This window comes from Gossypium hirsutum, chromosome A11, assembly GCF_007990345.1.
Source record: "Gossypium hirsutum isolate 1008001.06 chromosome A11, Gossypium_hirsutum_v2.1, whole genome shotgun sequence".
Taxonomy (NCBI): Eukaryota; Viridiplantae; Streptophyta; class Magnoliopsida; order Malvales; family Malvaceae; genus Gossypium; species Gossypium hirsutum.
Window position 1 is genome coordinate 65,239,945 of NC_053434.1, and position 22,350 is coordinate 65,262,294.

The 22,350-nt window shown below is 34.0% G+C and overlaps 2 protein-coding genes across 2 annotated transcripts; one reads left to right on the plus strand and one right to left on the minus strand.

The window, feature by feature from the left end:
* The first annotated feature begins 2,513 nt into the window (after nt 1-2,513).
* On the plus strand, nt 2,514-5,676 carry LOC107900285 (MADS-box transcription factor 7). Its single transcript, XM_016825949.2, has 11 exons — nt 2,514-2,832; nt 3,023-3,076; nt 3,505-3,520; nt 3,601-3,659; nt 3,750-3,780; nt 3,869-3,930; nt 4,018-4,117; nt 4,215-4,301; nt 4,465-4,610; nt 4,864-5,074; nt 5,378-5,676. Exons 1-11 carry the CDS (start codon nt 2,648-2,650, stop codon nt 5,465-5,467), a joined length of 1,041 nt encoding a protein of 346 aa, XP_016681438.1. The 5' UTR covers nt 2,514-2,647; the 3' UTR covers nt 5,468-5,676.
* A 1,557-nt stretch (nt 5,677-7,233) lies between these two features.
* On the minus strand, nt 7,234-9,662 carry LOC107900296 (probable indole-3-acetic acid-amido synthetase GH3.1). The gene is made up of 3 exons (XM_016825955.2): nt 9,264-9,662; nt 9,077-9,178; nt 7,234-8,962 (listed from the first exon to the last, which is right to left on the minus strand). Exons 1-3 carry the CDS (start codon nt 9,605-9,607, stop codon nt 7,588-7,590), a joined length of 1,821 nt encoding a protein of 606 aa, XP_016681444.2. The 5' UTR covers nt 9,608-9,662; the 3' UTR covers nt 7,234-7,587.
* Between the last annotated feature and the right edge of the window lie 12,688 nt (nt 9,663-22,350).

Below are 22,350 nucleotides of genomic sequence, written 5' to 3' on the forward strand. Positions count from 1 at the left end.
TCACATCGTTTTCTTATTTTTTAGTAAAATATTATAATTTTTGTAAAGCCGAATTGAATTATGTAAATCCACTTTAAAATTTAAGTAATATCTGCATTTAAATTTAAATTCTAAATTTCGATAATAGATTTAAATCATATTACCTATTAAAGTAAAGCAGATTTAAATAATAAATATATCAAAATTAATATTCAAATAAATATTCAATCTGTTGTAAACAGTAATTTGAATATCTAAATTTGTACAATTGGAATTAAAAATATATATTAATAAATATCAAAGTACGGACTATCCATTACCAGCTCTGTATCTCACATGCTTCAAAATCACCAATATAATATTAAGGTGACCACAGTCCACAGCAGCCGAATCCTTTTTATGAAATGAATATGAAATTGGGGGAAGAAGTTGGGTTTGTTTGAGGCAACTGCTGGATCCTAATGCGTATGAATTACGTAAGGGAGTTGAAACTCCTCAAGTAGTGGCTTCCAAGTCCACCCTATTCCTTAGTACATCTCCCGAGTCTTCATTGATTTTTGGAACAAACCCCAAATCTGGGAGAGCTTTCCATTCCACTATAATCCCCCATATTCAATGCAACAAAAACCAAGTCAAGCCAGGCTCTAAGCATGAAATTATGCAGCAAGGGGCTCACTTTTAGACACATACGAACTTGCCTTTGCCAAATTCACACATTGTGGGCGCCCCTTATATTTGCACAAAACTGTCCTAATTCTTCCCACTATATACACTGCTCCATAAAAAGCTAAATTAAGATCTTTGTTGTTGCCGACGCCAAAAGAGATGGGAAACAACGTCGGATTGGTCTTCTACAACACTCCATCTCCCTCCTTTTTAAGCTAAGATCATTAATATTGTGGGAACTTTACGAATTTTTTAACCCAAAAAGAAAAGAAGGTTAATAATCTTAAGTTTTAATGTCGCAATTGTCAAGATTTTATATGGCTAAGTATCTTTTTGGGAACTTGTTATGTTGGTGCTTTCTTATAATTTGACCAAAGCACATACAAGTAAAGACGCCCAAGGTCAAAAGAGGCTTTAAAGTAAAAGTCTTTACTTATGTAGGTTAACTATAGCTTATAAACTAAAGTTAAATTTAATTTTAGACCAGCAACAATTTTGGGATTTCCTAATAGCTAATAGTGCCTAATTTTTAGCAATAATATTTCGATCTAAATGTTCTATAGGAAAACTGGTTTGGTTGGTGTACTTGCAATCCAAATGTAAATATCAAATGCTTTAGTATTTTGATCTAAACACGTAATAATGTGGATCATAGAAACAGTTTCCTATCTACTTATGCATTTTATTCCTATTTTTAGCCTACAATGTTTTGTTCGGTAGAAAAAAATGGAAATAGACAACAAAAGAAAACAGTTGTACAATTTGCTCTGTTGTTACTGGTAATAAGACTAAAGTTGTCGCCACGATACGAGCTACCGTGGGAAGTATGTCATGCCCGAGCCAACAAGCCAAGAGCTCTATGTTGAGCAATGTTTTGAGCTTCACCTTTTGAATAATCTATGCGGACAAAAACCAATCGAATTGAGGAATAACCAATTTTACTAGTATGGATACTTGTTGGTGAATTACCTCAATTAACTGCATCTTATGCATAATTTCCTTTTTTTTTTCTTTTAAAGATTTTGTGTATTTCCGATAAATCTTTATCCGAAAAAGTCTAGAATTTTGACGACAAATTTAAAAACCAATGCATTGAGACAGGTTTATGGTTGAAACGAGGTTAAATTCTACTATTAATTTTTGTACTTTGTATAAATTATGGATTTACTTTTTGTACTTTAATTTAATTAATTTTAGTAATTATTCTTTTCGAATTAGTTGTTTTTAATTTTTATACTTTTTAAAATTTAAAATTCCAGTCTTAACCTAAGCATGAGCAATTAAATCATGCTATTAATTTTATACAATGTGTAAAGTTGTAGATTTAGTCCATACTTGCAAATGGAATAAATTTTAGTCCTTATACATTTCAAAATTTGAAATTTCGGTCTTTTACTCAATGATAACAATTAAATTCATTAACTGGCTTTTTTTTATGAGTAATATATGAAAATAATAAGCTGACATAACATTACATATTTAATAATATGTTTATAGTATCAGATTTTGAAAACAATAGATTTTAACTCAACAAATTTAACAATTACCATTTGGTGGAGACTGAAAATTTAAAATTCGAATACCAAATTAAAGTTTAACCTTGAATTAAAACATGACTTTTACTTTCCAAATAAAAACAATATTTAATATATAGGCAAATATGGTATGTGAATGTGTATTAATCTTTTAAAACAAGTTGCTGCTCTGTCTCTCTAATACCGCTTTAATAAAAGAATCTGCTTAAATAGGTTAAACAAAGATTATTTAGTAACACAGTTGGCCAAATCATCCTTGTATGGCAGCTAAGGCTACAAAAGAAAAAAAAAAGGTTAAATTTATTACACTTTTAACTTGTAGTCTACGGTGGACCTCAACAAAATTAAAGACGGAAAAAAGAGGAATCAACCCCCCTCCCCCCTTTTTCCTTGGATATAAACACATATTTGGTTAATTGAAAAAACAAGTTACAGTAAGAGAAAAAAGAAAAGAAAAAAAGAAAACAATGGGTAGGGTTAAAGTGGAGCTGAAAAAGATTGAGAACAGAACATATAGGCATATAACTTTTGCCAAAAGAAAAAGTGGTCTTATTAAGAAAGCTTATGAACTTTCGACTCTTTGTGATATTGAGGTTGCTCTTATTATATTTTCTCCAGCTGGAAAACTGTTCCTTTTTGATGGCAAGAAAAGGTGTGATTTTGTGTGTGTGCGCGCATTTTTAGATTTTGCTTTTTCCGATCTATGATTATAATATCTTGTTTCTTTATTGACTTTTTTATCTTATGATATATATCTCTTCTTTTTTATTTTATAATGATTTGTTGAGTTTTATTTCTTTGATTGAATTTTTGTATCCGATTTGATTTTGGGGTATGTGTAGGATTGAAGAAATTCTTGCTGAATACATGGAACTTCCTGCTCGTCGACGTGGATGGTATGGCTTTTTAATGGAGGGTTTGATTGAATCTAAATAGCTACAATAATTTGTTTTATCTTTAATTTTGCTTTTTTTTCGACATCAAAAGATTGCAAAAATTCTAAACAAATATCAATGAATGAAGAAATTAAAAAAAAAATTGTTAATGAGATCGTGCAAGATTACATATTAACAATGATTTTTTAAAAATAATAACCGATAGATCGATGTTGGAATTTTTGCGGCGGCACCGTCAATAGTCATATCACATTTTGTGCTTATTAGGTTTATACAAATGATACAGACGCAAGAAAAATTTAAAATCTTTTAATGGTCTTTCATTTAAAATGCCACGGTTAACTGGTGTGGGTTTTCACTTTTTTTTGCCTTTCTAACAACTCTTGATTTTTCATTTTGGTGGTGAACCCCTCAATTGGCATACAAAGGGTGCTTGATCAAGAGGTAAGTAACTATTTAATTAAACAATTATTTACAAAATTTCAGTACAAGTTTTACGTTTGTGTGCGTGTGTTTTGTTTCAGTTGATCCGACGCATTGTTACTCAGTTGAACGTTGAAGCTAGCTTTTACGGCGTCATTAGGTTTGCCTTGTAGTTAATTAAGATTAATGGTTATATTAATTTTTAATGGTGACTGGTTGATTAATTTTCTTTTACTTGCCGATATTATAGAAGGGACAAAGACAGCGAAAATCTATTGAAGGTATGTAATGAAAAAGTAGACGAGTAAATGGAGCAAAAAGAAATAATTTTATAGACTTTGATGTAAAATCATATCAATAATAATGCAGGAAATCCAGAATGGAATAGTAGTATGCAGTACTGAGCTGGAACAAGTGGAGAGGAACCTACAGTATGGGACCATCGAATTAATTTTTTAATTATCCTTGAAATTTCATTCTGTTGTTAGAAATTAATTTTGAATTATATGGATTGGTAGGTTTTTTCTGAGAAATCCTAGTTCTCTTGATACAATAACCGAGGTTATGTACCATGAAATGATCTTGGAAGAGACCTTGGAACTTGTCCGTTTGCGCAAGGCAAGATATATACACACACACACAACCTATTTGATTTAACATTTCTTTCTTTACAGATGAAATCCTAATTATGTATGTCTCGTTTCTAATTTTACAGAGAGTTTTAGAAGCAAATGAATTTGTTGGACCGACTAGAATGGAATTTGGAGTTAACATGGTGCCCAATTTGGTCGATCCCAGTGAGGTAAAAAGCTAAATGTAACCCAGAACTATTTATAAATTGTTATGATTAATGGTATTGAATATAGAATTTTAAGAGTGTGTGATTTCATGTATTGGGTTTCGATGAAAGTGAATGTTATCACTGATTTTCTTATGTACTTTGCTTTGCTGTTTGTAACATTTAGATTCCGCTTCATGCGCAAAATGCTAGTGCCCAGGCTTGCTTAGCGCGAGGTTTGAACTACAACATCATGAACTGGCCATCACTGAATGATGTTCAAGCTCCAACTAATTTTACTGATCAATCAATCGGTCTTCAACAGCCCTTAAGGTCTAAATAAGTTTAGTATTGTCTTTGATAGAGATTTTGTCTCCAAACCTTACTTGGGTAGCTCAAGTGATAGCATGCTCCCATCAATGACTTATATGTTATAGATCATGGGTCAAGTTAGACCATGATCAAATTCTTCACATGGTTCTATCTATTCAGGCACTTTTCCTGAACACTCTTTATTGAATAGGGAGACAAAATCCAATCTCATATACATAGATTACCATTTTACATCTCTTTTTCATGTTTGTAGAAATTTAGCAGAACCCTTGGTTGAAAGGCTGCCATTTCCAATGCAATTGCCATCGCGAATGAGATCTCATCATCTTCAAGGGCATGGGCACTTGGGCGGAAATGAAGTGAGCACTCAACCAAACATGAATTTTGATGACTATGTGTACCGTCCGGCGCCACCGATTGTCAATGCAAATTTCCCTCCCATGAATATGGACACCATACCCCAGGTAAGACTGAAATATATATATACGTGTGTGTGATGATTTCCTGCAAAATGTTAATATATACTATAATCATATTTGTTTAAAACCCTATATCTTAATTTTTAAAAAAATAAAATAAAATCTGATAGCTAGTCCCTTTTAATATAAAAAAAGATACTTAAATATTCTTAAATTCATATAGGAAATTGTTAGTATAATTCGTGTTACTCATTACATGCTCTCAGTTTTATGCAATGTTAATAATAAAAATGCAAAATCACTGATTTGAGTAAACAAAACATTAATTTGATCATATATATAATATAGGCAGCGCCAAGAGGAAGCGAAGCGGAGGCGGAGAATTGGAGGAGCGGCAATAGTTCAAACCCTGACTCCAGGTTATGGTTTCTCGGTTGAACGTGAAGAACATTACCATCTTTTTGCTTTGGCCGCCTCAATGATTAGATTCCCGAAAAAAAACAAGTTACTGTTTGCCTAAGCCGAGGAGTGAATAGATACTGGGGTGGGACAACTTTTGATATAATAATATTTTGCATCAAAGACTTGGATTCTATGTTATAATTTCCCCGTTTTGGGTTTTAATATTTAAAAGGCTTTTTGAAGTACACTATTACTGCTGTGTTTCCTGGAAATAAAAAGCTAAACAATGTTAAAAGCAAGCGGCAACATCGTGCATGCATGTTAAGAGGTTGATTTTTATAGCCGTTTTAAAGTTAAAAGGACAAGCTTAGATAGATGAGTGAATTTACCCTCTTTAAAAAAGCCTAGCTAATTAATAGTGAGATGGAATGAGGTTTAGAATATGTGGGATTACTATTGGTAAGAAGAGAGTGGCATGCATACATAGGGGTTGGCTAGTTGAAGAAAATAATGAGGTGCAATGTAGAATTCACTTTGTTATATATATATATATATATATATAGGTAGCTGCTATAGCGATTTAATAATTTGGGTATGTTGGTTCCACTTTTTCTCATTGCTTTTTTCAACACTTAAGATTCTATTCATGAAATTCAAACTTCATGATTAAAAATAAAAGATTTGACAACGTATTATAGTAACATGGCATAAAATTGAACAAAATTCAAACTCTCATAATCAATTTTCTCAATAATAATCACTTCTTTTCACTTATAACAACAATATTTAATTAAATATATATAATAATATATCGTCTAAATTTTTATGTGAAATTATAGCTATTTCATATAAGCAAACTACTAATTATAATTTATTACATAAAAATGATCTTAATTAAAACATTATTTCAATATCATGTGAAGAAATTTATTAATAATATTTTATTAAATAAAGGAATTAAAGATATCAATTCAATAAACTATTAAGTTTTCAAATTAAATATTTTACTATAAATTTGAAATATTATAAACTTATAAAATGATTACTTGAATTTAGTAAATAAGGATAAATTAACTTAATCTCATAACTCATTAATTAATTAAACTTGTTACATTTGTGGACTTTATAATCAATCATGTGAAAGAACATAAAATAAAAGAAGCACAAAAGCAATATATACACTTGTTGTACATCTTTTAATTTTGTTAATTTAATTTTCACTTTCTTTCTTTTTTATTATAATTTTTATTTTTTTATTTGATAAAAATTCACAATATAAATTTTATGATAAGTTTACAATCTGTATCCATAAGAAATAATAAAATTTGAAAGTTGTTATATAGATTCCTTATTAAATCATTCATGAAAATTTTGAAAAATAAAAAAGGAATAAATTAATTAATCAGTAACCAGCTTTCTAAACTTCTGAGCCTTGGACTGAAGAGGAATATGCTTTTACGGAAGAGAAACAATAAACCAAATTCGTTAGCTATTACTAAAAGTAATAAAATAATAGTAGTATTGTACTGCACACAAACAGAATAAGGCAGACAAACAGATCTAATTCTTATAATAAAAGCCAAAATTAATCAAGGGAACCCAAATCTCCATATCCTTCCACCCATTTAAAATCTCTTACATGCTTCCAAACAAATGATTTCATCAACATACTCCCTCATCAAAACGAATTCTATCCACTAAATGAATATTGAGATAGGAATCTGTAGCATGTGAGCTAAAATCCATGTAGAAAGTGGCTTATACAATGAAAAAAATATTATAACATTGAAAACATCAACAGATTTACAAACGTTTGACATTATTATTGTAGTTTCATATTCATGACTTACAACTTTGATGTCTTTTCTTGATCATCGTGATGATAAGGAAGAAAAGACAGATCTAAGAAACGATTGCAAAGGACGACAGGCAGTGACAGAGAAACATGAAATGGACAACAAACCCAAAAGCATTTACATGGTGAAAGAAGAAAAGACATATTTCTAAATTAAAAGTTTTACAACATAAGAAGACCACTGTTACTTGTCTCTCTGAATTTTTTTTCCTGTTGCAGAAAAGATGCTGTTGCTGTTTTGGTTGGTAGCAAGGCAGATTGTTTCTTCAACTTTTATTCTTGCCGTTCATACCAAGTGTGCTCAACGACGACGGTCCGGGGTCCAGTGTGGTAAAGCTCGACTGAAATGCTTTGAAACCACCCTTGAGTCGAGAAGTTCCATGATTGGAGTGAAGCTGACACATCTTGGAACTTTGTATTGATTAATGGAAGCACCCCTTGAAATTGCATAGTCCATTAACTCCTCGAATGTGCCGTTCTTCACTACTCTTATCTCCAGTGGGCCGATTGAGTCTGCAACACGGCACTGACGGTACACTGCGTTCAATGATTCCTCCATTTGAAAGCAACACTGGCTCAAAACTTCGTCCGTTGGGGCATTGGCAGCGTCTTTTACGAATAATTCCCAGTAGATAACGTAGTGACCTGGTATTTGTTTGGTGTCCGCGTAGCTCGTGTACTCAACAACGCTGGTGTTGAATTCCTTTAGCAAGACGGAAGCGTTTTCGATGGCCTGTTGCAACTCGGACTCGTCGGTTTTATCGGAATCGATGCTCAGCAACACGTTCTTCCTCCTAATGAAACGGAATTGCGGGGCCGCGTTGTGGAAACCGGTGACTCGGAGGATATCGCCGACTCTGTAACGGCACAACCCGGCATAAGTTGTGACAATGAGTTCATATTCTTTCCCAACTTCTAGATCGGCGAGGTCAACGAGGCGTGGGGGTGAGTCACGAGATGAATCTTGAGCGGACGAGTCATCATGAGGCAAGAACTCAAAATAGGCCATGTTTGGCATGATAGTATATGAGACCTCGGATGGCTTGCACATTGGCTTGAGGTTAAGACCAAAATAACACTCTGAGGATGCATACATGGTGCAAGCCATTGGCAAGCCACCACTGTAATATTCAAGGGTGGGAATATATTGAGCCATAGCTCCAGTTACGATCACATCAAGGTACTTTGTGTTGGGCCAAATTCTAGTGATGATGCATTCCCAGTTCTCCTCTGAGCATTCCTTGGTAATGAAAGCAGCAAGTTCTGGGTTAGGTTTCAAGATTTTGCTCATACATTCACGAACTGAAGGATCAGTGACTTTAGGGTTTAAAGTTCCGGTTTCGATGTCATGAGCAAATTGTTTCCAGTTGAGTTGCAGGAAACGAATGGCCTTGAGCAGGCCAGAAGCGAAGACGGCACCAACACGAAGGACCTCTTCCCTCATGATCAAGCCGCAGAGCATCTGGGCATACATGCTCTGGATCGAGTCGGGGCAAAGAATGGTCTCGTTGGGGCTGGTGTAAACATTGAAAGGATCATATGGTCTGCTCTTAAAGTGGTCGCTTTTGTAGTAGCTGGTAAGAACAGGGCGTGCCAGAAGCCCTCCAGGGGTCTTTGTTTCAGCTTTTATAAACAAGAAATAAAGACCCTTCCCTTTGTCCAATCCCGGGACGTAACTATCATCACCAAAAAGACAAAAATATCAAGCTTTGTTTTCAACAAACAATATCTTTTTTCCATATGCGAAAAGAAGCCAAAGAAGAAGAAAAAGGTAGAACAAATATACTCACAGATTCATTACAGGCATGAGAAGACTATACAAGAGTTGACGACGATTCAACTCTTCATGAATTGTTGGCATGAGCTTCCTTTCTCCAGCTGAAGTTCCAGAACTGCAAATTAAGGTCCCCAAGAAAACTTCATACCCAAATAACAATACGACGAAAAAACGAGGACAAAAAACCTAAATTCTTTTACCTGGTCAGAAACTCTGAAATGGGGTGAGAAGATAAGATGGGAGACTTGTCACCATTGGCGATACGTTGGATTTCAGGCTGAAGATCCTCGTAAGTGACAACAGGGACTTTGGACTTGAATGTGTCCCGGTCCGTAGCTCCATTGAGCTGGAAGCGTTTGAGGTACTCAGTGTCGGCATTTCGACTTAAGATCTCACCTAAAATCCTCTCTTGAACAGAATCAACATTCTTTGTCATCTCTTCAATGAACTGAAGAGCTTTGGCGTCTTTCTCACTAAAGGAGGCACCAACTACGGAGGAGAGAGTTGAATCAACAGCCATGATCGATGATGATGGAGATATCATAAAGTTATAAAAAAAGTTAGAAGATTACTAAAGCAAATAGAAGGTGTGAGGGAAGGGGAAGGAGGTAAGGGTGTCTTATATAGGGGGGGAGGCAAGCATTTTGTATGTGCCACGTCGTTAACTTGAAAGATAGGAATAGATGGTTTTTGGAGGGAAGCCGATGGAATTATGTGTTGTTTGCAGAAATATTTAAGAGTGTCCCCGAGGTGTAGCTTGGGAAGGAGACACGTGAGCCCCATGGCACGTAAAACTGGTAGTAAGAACCCCGACAGCGGGTCCTACGTGTCGTGCCATGTCAGCTCGAGGGTGGGTTTTTCTTTATATTTTAAAATTGTTTAAGCCTAGACGTCAGCCGGACCACACGCGGCTCTTTTTCTGCTTCTTCTGTTGCTCGATGATGGCGACTCCTTGCCGGCTCTCCCAAGGAAATTAAAGAGACGGCCCAAGCCTATGCTGCAATTTGTTGTTGCTTAGGAGGGGGAAATCAACAACTACTACTAGGGCTTTTGATTAATCTCAACCCTAATCATTATTTTATTAATTACCCATCTCTTCAAATTGGGATTCTTTAATTAAACTACAACATATCGTTGCAGTTATCACGTGAAAGTGACTGAAAGGATCTTATTTCTTATCTTTTTAAAATATGTCTTGACATTCTCGGTGTTTTTAAAAGCATGGTTAGAATTTGTGTTTTTGTATAATTTTATTGGTGCCGATGTGGAGGTTCACTAGTAACAAATTAATATGACGACAGTAGGTGGCCATTTTTGCATTTGATTATATATAATGCATGGGATTTGCATTACAAATGCCATTGTTTTCTCCACCATCTTCTGGGACTTAAATTATTATTTCATTCATTGCAACTTGCAAACCACATGAATATTGCATTATAAAATTTCAAATCAAAATTCAAACATTGACATTCATACTATCTTTGGCAATAAGAAAGAAAAGTAGGGGACACAACATTGTTTGCTTCATATGCCTTTAAACGTATTTCTCAAATTAAACTAATAAAGCATAAAACCAAATATTAATTCCTATATATCCTAACAATCATAGCGTAAAAGAATCTTAAGGATATATATATATATATATATATATATACACAAATATTATAGAATATTAGCTAAGAATGCTATATATAGACGCATAGGTAGCCTCCTCAATTTTAGATTTGTCAATGGTTGCTTAGCCGAACAACATATATTAATCGAATCTATATATTTGTTTTAAGAGTTTTTTTTTTAACTGTGTTAGTGAAATTACCTAAAATTTAAAAATATTTACGATAGCAATGTAGCTATATAATCTCATTGGGTAAAAAACACACACTACAATTGCAAAGACATCTTATTGCCCTTTCACATACAGCTGCCATTGTGGACAGCAATGGTAAACTTACCTACAATTAGAAAGAAAATATGAAACTGTTTCTTCACATGGTATGGAAAATAAAGAAATCCCATATCATATTTAGCATTGCATGGAATAGAGTAGTGATTTCATTTCAATAAAATTATTTTCTGAATTCGAAGCCAGCAATGAATAATTATAATCCCAGCATCCCTCAAGTTCAACTCTAATCCAATCTATATAGTTTGATTAATGTAATAAACTAATGATAGAAATTCAATAGGGGATTAAAATATTCATCTGTGGAAGACATTTATATTTTCTTATTCATTGATTAGAGAAGTAAGTCGTAAAAGTCTAAGAAAGATTATTTAGAAGAAAGACTTTTGCTATTTTTCTCGAACACACTAATCTCTTTGATATTTAATTCCATTATGATTTGTTTTTTTTGTTTTGAATTTACATATAGGAACATATTTCATGGATATTGACTTGGGAACTAACCCAAGGCAGCGATGTTGACCTCTAAAAAGCACGAAATTTTTATGTGATAATCTATTATATTTTTATATGATTGTGATCGCTTGTTTATCTCGGCTCGATTTTAAAGGGAAATATAAAGAATAAAAGTTTTGGGTTTACAAGAAATGTATCTCCGATCAAATTCGGCCAAACTCTTGTTTCAAAGTCTTACTACACACAACTTTGAATGTTCAACGATTACTATGTTTGACAGCCTTGGATGAGCCAAGTCAAGACGGATGGCTTAAGTAATTAGATACTTATTAGTGTACGGAATTGGAAAGCTTTGAAAATTCTTCGTAAAACCAGGCATTTCGTGAGTGTTAATTAAAGCACCTGAGTCCAAAGGTCCCCTTTCTCCACAATCCTATTGCAATGTGAAAGCAAAATAAGCCTTTTAGGTTTCAATGGAGTTGGGTTCTAAGTTCATTAGAGCTAATATAATTAAATAAAGTAACAAGTTTTGAAAATAAATGTTTTCATAATTACACGTTTAAAATCACGGAGTTATTAATTAATACAACTCTAAGTATAATATATAGAAAAAATGCTATTATTATAATTATTATTAGTTAATAAATTTTGATGTTAAAAAAAAAAGTTTGTGATAATTTTATTTTTAAAAAAGTTATGCTAATTTTATTAATGTAAAATAAAGTTATTACTTGGATAGAATTTTAAGTTTCTTAATTATTTATTCTTTTGAATAATGTTACTTCGCATTAATTACATAAAGTAAAATTATATTGCATGTAAACTTTGAAATTAGGAACACAAAAAGTCAAGAGTGTTGTCTCTGAGTGTCCCAGAGAAATAGTGACTACTGTGGCTGGGTAAAAAAAGGGTGGTGGCTTTTTCAAGAATGGGGAGGGACAAGATCTCTCTTTTGGAGGAGGAGTTGCTGCAATTGTCGATTAAAAGTTCATTGGTTGTTTCGAGTGATAGTCCAATGCTGTTATGTTTTGTTTGGACGAGACGGTCTTACAATCCAGATAGTTTTAGAGTACAAATGAAAAGTATTTGGAAGACAACAAAAAAGTTTGATATTCAAGTGGCAGGGCAAAATTTATTCTTGATTACTTTTAATGATGAGAACGACTTGGAACTTATTATGGATGGGAGGCCGTGGCTTTTTCGTAAACAAGTTATTATTTTTGTTTGATTGACTGCTCCGATTGATCGATCCCAGATTTGGCTTGTTACGTCCCCTGTATGGCTTAAAATTGGTTCATGTCCACCATATTGTAATAAAAAAGATCTTTTGCATGCGATTGGTATGACTTTTTGGGGAGTTATCAGATCTGAATTTAAAGGTGATTTCTGCTGACTTAGGGTTCAATGATGTGTAGAAACCCTTGAGAAGAGGAGTTTTTATGGCGGTAGATTCTCAAGAGAATGTATGGATACCTTTCAAATATGAAAATCTCATTATCTTTTGTTTTAGGTGTGGACGCATGGGACACGGGGTTAAGGAGCGCAAGGTTTTGTCCAACATTAAGAAAGAGAGACCAGATGAGATTTCCCATATTCTGTGGCACTAAAGGCAAAATCGAATTTGGTATGGAAGAAAAGTCTACTGTTCGACTTTTCAGAAAAAAATGAGGTAATGTCAGTACACGAGTTGGGTAGAGATTGGTATCGGCGGTGAGGCGAATGATGATGGCAGAGACGTGGTGGCGCAAGATTCGGGAGATGACAGAATGTCAAATGGAATGGTGGGGTCCTAGTAGTCCTTGTTGGAATTGGATCCTTTTAGTTTGCGGCAAAATTCTAGGGATTTTAGATCATCTTTTTCTCTGCCAATTTAGGGGAAAGCTGGGGAAAGGATAATTCTGGATTGGATGAAGATTTGGGCTTTAATAGTGGGTTTCTAATTACGGGACTGAAAGTTCAATTGGGTATTAATAGAAAAGCCAAAAAGGCCTAGTTGGAAAAGATTAGCGAGGAATGTAATGCTTGATAAGAAAGATACTAGTAGTATAGCGGATAAACGTAAATATGGAGTGGAGAGCAAAAGGGATTATGATTCTTGCACTCTTGATAAGACTGGTTCTAAGAGAGCGATGAATGTGGATATCACATTCGATAATGCTCAAATCGATGTTGGGTTGTTGGGAAATTTGGAATTTTACTCAACTCCTTTTATTCTAGGACCGGATTATAAAGTCAGTATTGAGGTTAATGGTAAGGAGAGGTGCAAGAAAATGGGGATAAAATGGACAAAGGTGAGAAGGTGAATTTTTTTGTGATTAGAAATGGGAGGGATTCGTATAATACTCAAATTTTATTGGCGACTGTCAAGGGCAAACCGACCAGGCACAATGAAATTCCTAAGTGGAACGTCTGTGGTTTGTGGAGTCCACGGGCCGTTAGAAGACTTCAACATGTGCTAAAGGTGTATAATCTTTAGTTAGCCTTTTTTCATGGAGACTAAAATTAATGCTATTCAAATGGAAAATGTTAGAAGAAGTTTTGGGTTCTTGGAGGATATCTATGTGTCAACTATGGGTTCTAGAGGTAGACTATACATGGCATGGAGGAGGAATGTTTCGATTAGTCTTATCACCTACTCAGGTAATTACATTGACGCTGAGGTGGAGGAGATTGATGAGGTGTGAAGGTGGCGGCTGACAAGGTTTTATGGTTCACTATATGGTAAGAATAGATGAGAATTGTGAAATTTGTTACGTCAATTATGGCAGGATCATATTTTCCCTTGGCTTGTTTGTGGTGATTTCAAAGAGATCATATATGCTTTTAAGAAGGTTAGAGGTGTTTCAAAAGAAAATAGAGGATAAAAGCTTTTAGGGCAGTTTTGGAGGATTGTTAATTAATAGATGTTGATTATTATGGGGTTTGATATAGTTGGGTCAGGAGGAATTTACTAGAGACTAATATAAGAGAACATTTGGATAGAGGCATGACTAATAGCAAATGGATGGAGAAGTTCCCCAATGTGACCATACATCATCTTCCCCACTCTTTCTATGATCATTGTCCCCTTCTTGTTGGTTTAAAGCAGGATATAATTAGATTGTTTGTAAAAAGGTTTCGGTTTGAGGATTGGTAAGTTATGAAAGAGTCTTTTGATGATAAGATGAATCGGTTATGGTTATCTATGGATGGAGAATTTTTGGGTAGGCTTGACCGCCTGAAGATTGGTTTGATAAAATAGGCAGATGAGATTCGTCATAAAAGGAATGAGATAAAAAAGAATTTGACAGAAAAATTAGAAGAATAAATGCAAGCTAAAGTTGATGAGGAAGGTCTAGCGCAAATGATTGACACTAAAATTCAGCTTAATTTAGAGGTTGAAAAGGTAGAATTGTATTGGGAACAATGGGTTTGGGCTAATTGTTTACAAGTGGCGGACAAGAATACTAAGTTTTTCTATAATGTCGTGACTAGTTGGCGTCGGAGAAATTTTATTAGGTGCTTAGAAGATGAGTTTGGTAAGGAAACTTGTGAGGAAGGGGAAATAGAAGCAATTTTTCAGAGGTATTTTTAAAATATTTTTGCGTTGAAAGGTGCGGGGGATTCATTTCACACCCTTTCGGGATAAAGATGTGTATTACAAATGAGATGAATGAAAGACTATTAGCGAGGTACACGGAAGATGAGGTTGTTTTGGCCTTAAAGGGTATGGGCCTAACGAAGGTCTCTAGTGAATGGATTCCTAACTTTGTTCTATCAAAAGTGTTGGTCCATCATAGGTGGTGACGTTTCTACTTTTTTGCTTGGAATTCTTAAATAAAGGTATGGATCTTGCGCCTCTGAATGTTACTAATATAGTGTTGATCCATAAATGTACTCATCCAAAAAATTTGGCCAACTTCTTATTAGTTTGTGCAATATGCTTTATAAACTAATCACTAAGATGATTGTGAATTGGTTTAAAGATGTGTTAGAGCTATGTATTGATAGTGCTTAAAGCGCTTTTGTCTCAGGAGGGTTGATTTCGGATAATATTCTCCTTGCTTATGAGTTTGTGCACATTTTTCGTCATAAAAAAATAGGGATAAAAGGGTTCATAGCCCTAAACCTAGATATGAGTAAGGCCTATGATAAAGTCGAGTGGCAATTTCTTAGGGAGATGATGACTCGAATGAAATTTGATAGTAGACAGATTGAGGCCATTATGTGATGCATTTATTCAGTGCCATATTCAGTTATAATCAACGGTAAATTGAGGTAAAGATTTCATCCTAGTAGGGGGATTTAATAAGGTGACCTTTAAGTCTTTTTCGCTTTTTGATTTGTAGTGAAGGTCCATCTACCCTTATGCGGTTAACAGTGGAGGATGATTTGATTCGTGGTACAAAGGCGAGCCCAAGGGGTTTGCAGATATCGTATTTACTTTTTGTGGATGATTTTATTCTTTTGAGGCTACTGGTAAAGGTGCATACACTTTGAAAGGTATCCTTAAGGAATATGAAAGAGTTCCTTGTTAATGTGTGAATTTTGATAAGTCGACAATTTTTTATAGCACCAATACTTTCGATGGTGATAAAAGGACGGTAGCTGAGATTCTTGGGATGAGGTCCTCAACTGATCCTGAGAGGTACATTAGATTGCCCAATATAGTTGGGAGGTGTAAAAAAACTGTTTTCCAAATTCTGAAAGACCATTTTAAGCAACAGATTGATGGATGGAGTGTTAGATTTCTATCTCATGGTGGAAATGAAGTGTTTATTAAATCTGTTTTACAAGCTGTACCTACTTACTCTATGGCATGCTTTCTTCTTCCTAAATCTTTTTGTGATGAGTTGGAGAGTGTTATGGGGAAATTTTGCTGGCAAAAAGGGGCGGGGAAAAAAGGGATCCATTAGCATGGCTAGAAAAACTTATGTGATCCAAAAGAATTTGGAGGGATGAGATTTCGAAGTATAGTCAGTTTTAATATTGTTTTATTGGCAAAGAAGGGTTGACGAATTCTTAATTATTCTGATTCTTTGTTAGCTCGTATTTTGAAAGTAAAATATTTTCTAAATTTAGACTTTCTTAATGCAAGGTTGGGTAGTTTACCTTCCTATACTTGGAAGAGAGTTTGGGCTACTAAAAGGCTTTTATAATCTGGTCTCTATTAGAGAGTGGGCTCAGGGGAGCAGATATCTATTCGGAAAGATGCTTGGTTGCTGGGTTTAGTCTGTCACAAAATAAATGAACCTGTTAGTAATGATAGTCTTGTTTGGGTTGCGAACTTAATTGATTGTCAGAATAGAGAATAGAAAGTTGAGTTGATTAAAGCTACCTTTCTAAGGGAGTTTTGACAAAGATTCTCCAAATCCCTTTAGCCCAAAAAGTTCACGATGACGTGTTGGTTTGGTGAGGATAATCATTTGAGGAATTTACTGTTAAGAGTGCTTATAGACTTTTTCATGGGGAGAGATTTCTATCTATTACAGACACATTGCAAAATAGTATTACAAGTTTCTATAAAAAATTTTGGAGACTACATCTCCCCTAAAAAATAAAGATATTGATGTGGAGAACAACATGATATTATTTCCTACTCTAGCTAACTTATTTCAGAGAAGGTTGGTGTCGGATGCTTTATGTCCTAGACGTGAAGGAGTAATGGAAAACTAACCCATGTCTTTAGAAAGTGTCCTACAATAATAGAGGCCCGGAAAGAATTAAATTGTGATTTGGTTTTATCTCACTCAAAATCGAAGTATTGGGATTGGATTACCTGGATTTTTCAGAGTAGTACGGATGAGCAAGCACGATTGGTTTGTTGTTCTATCTAGGCTATATGGTTCTAGAGGAATTAATGGTTGCATGATAGGAATCGAAACATTGGTAAGGGTATCGCTGAATGGATTTGTCAATACCTTAAAGAATTAAAGGGCGTAAGTGTACAAAAACCTACTGTTGTTGAGGGCATCGAGGAATGGCGTCCTCCGGTTGTCCCGTATGTTAAATTCAACTTTGATATGGCCTTTAATCAGTCTTTAAACATTTTGAGTTCAGGGATAGTGGTGAGGAATCATCGGGGTAAGATTATTGTGTCGAAAACTATCATACATAAAGGGTGGCATCTCCATTTACTGCAGAAGGGCTTGCATGTCTTCAGGCTCTGATGTTAGGTATTCAAATGGGTTTTTCATCAGTAGTTTTTGAAGGTGATATGAATTCAATAATCCAAAAATGTGAATCTAATAATCCTGATAGATCAGAATTTTGTGCTATCATTTACAAAATCCAACGGTTAAAATGGGTTTTCCATAGCATTTCATTCAGGCATGTCTATAGATCTGTTAATATCTCACTAATTTCCTAGCATTGGGGTGTAACACCCCTTACCCGTATTCAACGCCGGAATAGGGTTACAGAGCATTACCAGACTTATACCACATCTTAAACATACTTTTCACATACAATTAATCAAATCATATACATTCCATTCACAACCAAACATTTTATCCCTAATACGAGCCTACAAGGCCCTAAACATGCATTGGGAGTGGTTCAGGACTAAACCGATAACTTTAGAAACTTTTTGAACACTTAGAAAATTTTTCTTGAAACAGGGGACACACGTCCGTGTGGATCGACACACGGCCAACAGACACGCCCATGTCACAGGCCGTGTGGATATTCGAAATGGGAGCACATGGCCGTGTCCTAGCCTGTGTCTAGCCCCATGTAACTCTCTGACTTGTGTCACACGACCAACACAAACGCCCTTGTGGCTAGCCCGTGTGCCTTAAAAATGGCCATACACGCCCGTGTTCTAGGCCGTATACTAGGCCGTGCCAAACTTGTAGGGTATACTAACTTATACCACACGGCCAAGTCACACGCCCGTGTGGAGCATACTGACTTGGTTTTAATTTCAACACCAAGGGACACACGGCCGTGTAACATAACCGTGTGTCACACACGGCTGAGACACACGCTCGTGTGGACAAAAATAGGCTATTTACCAAGCCATTTTTCCACCCTATCTTATGCACACCTACATTAACCCAATTGGCACTAAAACATAGCATAATATGACATTTTAACCAACCAATTCAAGCTTAATTCATACATAATCTATACCACCTTTCTCAATACTCACAAGACACAAAACATACCATACCATTTAGACCAAAATCACATTACAATTCAATTAAATTACACTTCCAAATATGCATCATTTAGCTTAATTTCTTAAGCAAACCAATATCCACAAATCAACCATTTGATACACATAATGCCTATTACCATTAAGCATCACACAATTATCATTCAACATATTTCACAAGACATAGACTCATATATATATATACATGATTCAAACATACCAAAATAATCCAAAATGGGCCATCACTCATGATTATATATACTTAAACCAAAACATAAGCATTTATAAGCCAATTCAAATGGCACAACACATTACCAAATATACCAAAATAACCAAAGTCCCTATACATGCTATATACTCAAAACATAAGCTCAAAAGGTACCAACATGATAGTAGGATAGTGTGACGATGTCTGCGATGATCCCCGAGTCCGAGCTAGTTTTAAAGTCACTAAAAACATGGAAAATTAAACAAAGTAAGCTATATAACTTAGTAAGCTCGTATGAAATAAACTCAATCTTATCATAAATATAAAAATCATCAATTTGAACATATCAACAAACCTTTAATATTTTCAATCACAATCTTATATATGAACTTCACAATTTCTTCAATTTAAGCTTATACGGTGCATGTATATACCTATACCATCTCGTATCAATCTCATTCACAACCACCTCTTTCATTTACCCTTTGAACTATTCGAAATACTATTGGATACATGGGAAACTAGCACTTAAGTGCCAATATCATGGTCCGAAGCCAACTCAATGTATCTCGTATCACATATATTGCTCACACTAGAGCTATCAATGGGCCTGCTCACACAAGCTGTCAGTCGAGATATAACTACCCGATGTTGCTCACACAAGCTGTCAAGTATCCACAACACATGCCGGTATACTCAGCCATCGTTAGGATGTACAGGACCAGCACCCAGATCACATAATCACAATAATCCCCTAATGACATGTCACTAGTATCCAAATCTATTCCTAAGGTTCAACCGGGATTTCCAATACCGAATCATCGTCAAATCATTGTCAAATATATACGTAGTCTCGTTTCACAGTTTCTGCAATATCAAAGCATTTAAAATATATTTACAATGAAACTTATTTCATACGAATTGGTTGATTAGTCGAGAACTTTATTTTTCCTTCAATCTAGATTCGAGTTTCACTTTTCTTGATCTTTATGTAATCAAAATTGGCTTATTTAATCATTTTTCTATTCAATTAGTCCAAAATTCACTTTAAGGCATTTTTACACAATTGCCCCTAATGTTTCACATCTTTTACGATTTAGTCCTTATTTCATAAAAACACAAATTAATGCAATTTAACCACAACCCATGCTAGCCAAATTACTATTATGTCCCTAACAGCTCATCTTTTCCATTTATTTCACATTTTAACCACAAATTTTCTATATTTCACAATTTAATCCCTAATTTATATTTTCACTAAAAATCACTATACAAAACTTGAATAACTATCACCAGACATTCGTAATCTATCATTAAACATCAAAATACTCATGTATTCATCAATAGAAACATTCAAAATCTTTAACAGTTTTGCAAAATATTCTTTGGGATAGCTAAACCAAGTTGCAACGATATCAAAAACATAGAAATCATTAAAAACGGGACAAAAATCGTACCTTAATGAGCAAAATAGCCTAGCCGAATGAAGAACATAAAAATGGCTTCTCCTAGCCCTAATAATCGGTTCCAAAATGAAGAAGAAAAGACGATAGCTTATTTTATTTGTTTTTAATTATCATTATTTACCAATTTACAAAATTAACCTTATTCATTAACCTTAATAATATCATTTTAATGACCATACTTGTCCAGTCAAACTATTAGTGGTCTAATTACAACATAAGGACCTTAACTTTATGGGTCTGTAATTATTGAATACCTTTAACTAATAGAAAGTCATTCTTGCACTTTGTGCAATTTAGTCATTTTTATCAAATTAAACATTCAAATAATAAAATTTCTTAACGAAAATTTCACACAACCATATTTTCATATCGTAGAAATTAAAATAATAATAAAATAATTATTCTAACTTTAGATTTGTGGTCTCAAAACCACTATTTTGATTTGACTAAAAACGGGCCGTTACACGGGGAGTCTTAAATCTGGTCAGGAACCTTACTTGTTAGGAAGGGTTTCAAATTTTGTCGCTGATGCTGGAAAGAAAAGACGTCTGAGAAAGTCTGATTAAGGGAATCTTTGGGTAGTTTCTGGAAGCAGAGGAGCAAGAGAGGCATTTGTTTTTAGAAAAGTTGTAGTTTTGGTAACTAGACCATCGAAGCATTGAATATTATTATGGAGAGATAAGGGTCTTTTGGTATATTTGGCTGGAGGTTTTTTTTTTAGATTTTTTTTTGCTTTTTGATTATTTTATGCTGGTATTGGGCTTTTTAGGAGCTGTTTACTCTTTTGTTTTGCTTTTGGGATATGTTGTGTTCTTATTTTTCTTATTAATAATATTCTAGTCGGGTGTTATTTAAAAAAAATTATATTGTATGTTGAATATATTTAAAATGATTCAATTATTGCTTGAATATTTTCTATTATAATATTTCAATTGATAAGTTAACATAATTTAATTATATTCCATAATTAAGGTAACATATATTATTTTATTTAATTATTGATATAATTAAAAATTAATTAAATATTAAACATGTAAAATCACATGCACATGTGACATTAGAAGCTAATACATATAAAATGCTTTCCTACAAGTCTCTTTATTTTTTTACATCATTAAAAGTGATTAAATTTCAAACTTGGTCACTCTATTTTTTTTGAAGTTATAGGTCAAATTTTAATTGTGGTCTTTATACTATGCTCAAATTTGAGATTTAACATTTATGCTTTAATTTTTTTTTTACATAATTTGGTACTTCAACTTTTATAAGGTCATTAGTTAATCTAAATATATATATTTTTCTTATTAAAATGTTACTTGGACTTGGTGCCCTAAGTGTAGTATTTTTTCGATATGTACTTGTATTTTTTTCCGAATAAATTGATTAATAAAATTATTCATGAATTACATTAATACTTCTATAATGCCCTCATACGAGTTTTGCATGCAAAGCAAAATGGAAGCAAATGTTGCTCATTGGTTGTCTTATATTTAACTGATACTAAGCGGTATTACGCAATCGGATCGTAATACGAAAAGATAATTTTTATTAGTAGACGAACCTAAACATGTCCTTAGTCTAATCAGAAATGAGCAAATCAATTGAAAGACTAATATGCCGTCTATAAAGTCCCATTGGGGAGATACTTTGTCTTGGACATTAGAGCAAATGACTTCCATAAGATAGATACATAGATATTACTGACTGGATTGACAAAATATCGGACGAGACCTAGGAAAAATAGACCCTGAATCCGTTTATGGGTTTATTCACTTGTGACGTTCATAGTGTGACATACTTAAATCTTACGTGAATGACGAACTATGTATGCATGACTCGTACAGTTTGATATAAGTAAAAGCTTAAGTTCGAATAGATAAGGAACCGAAAGTTGGTGCGTTCTGTGTACGACTTCTGTAATATGTAGTGTCATTCACAACAATGAATTTAATATCTTAAGACATGGGTAAATGATATCCTCTTATTAGCATTACATGGTTGATGAAAGTAAACATCGCCACGGGTCATTCGTCTTTGTGATGAATGACTTGATTACTATTGGATAGTAATTGACTTTTCATGATTGAAGATGAAATGGTTACCTTGAGATAAA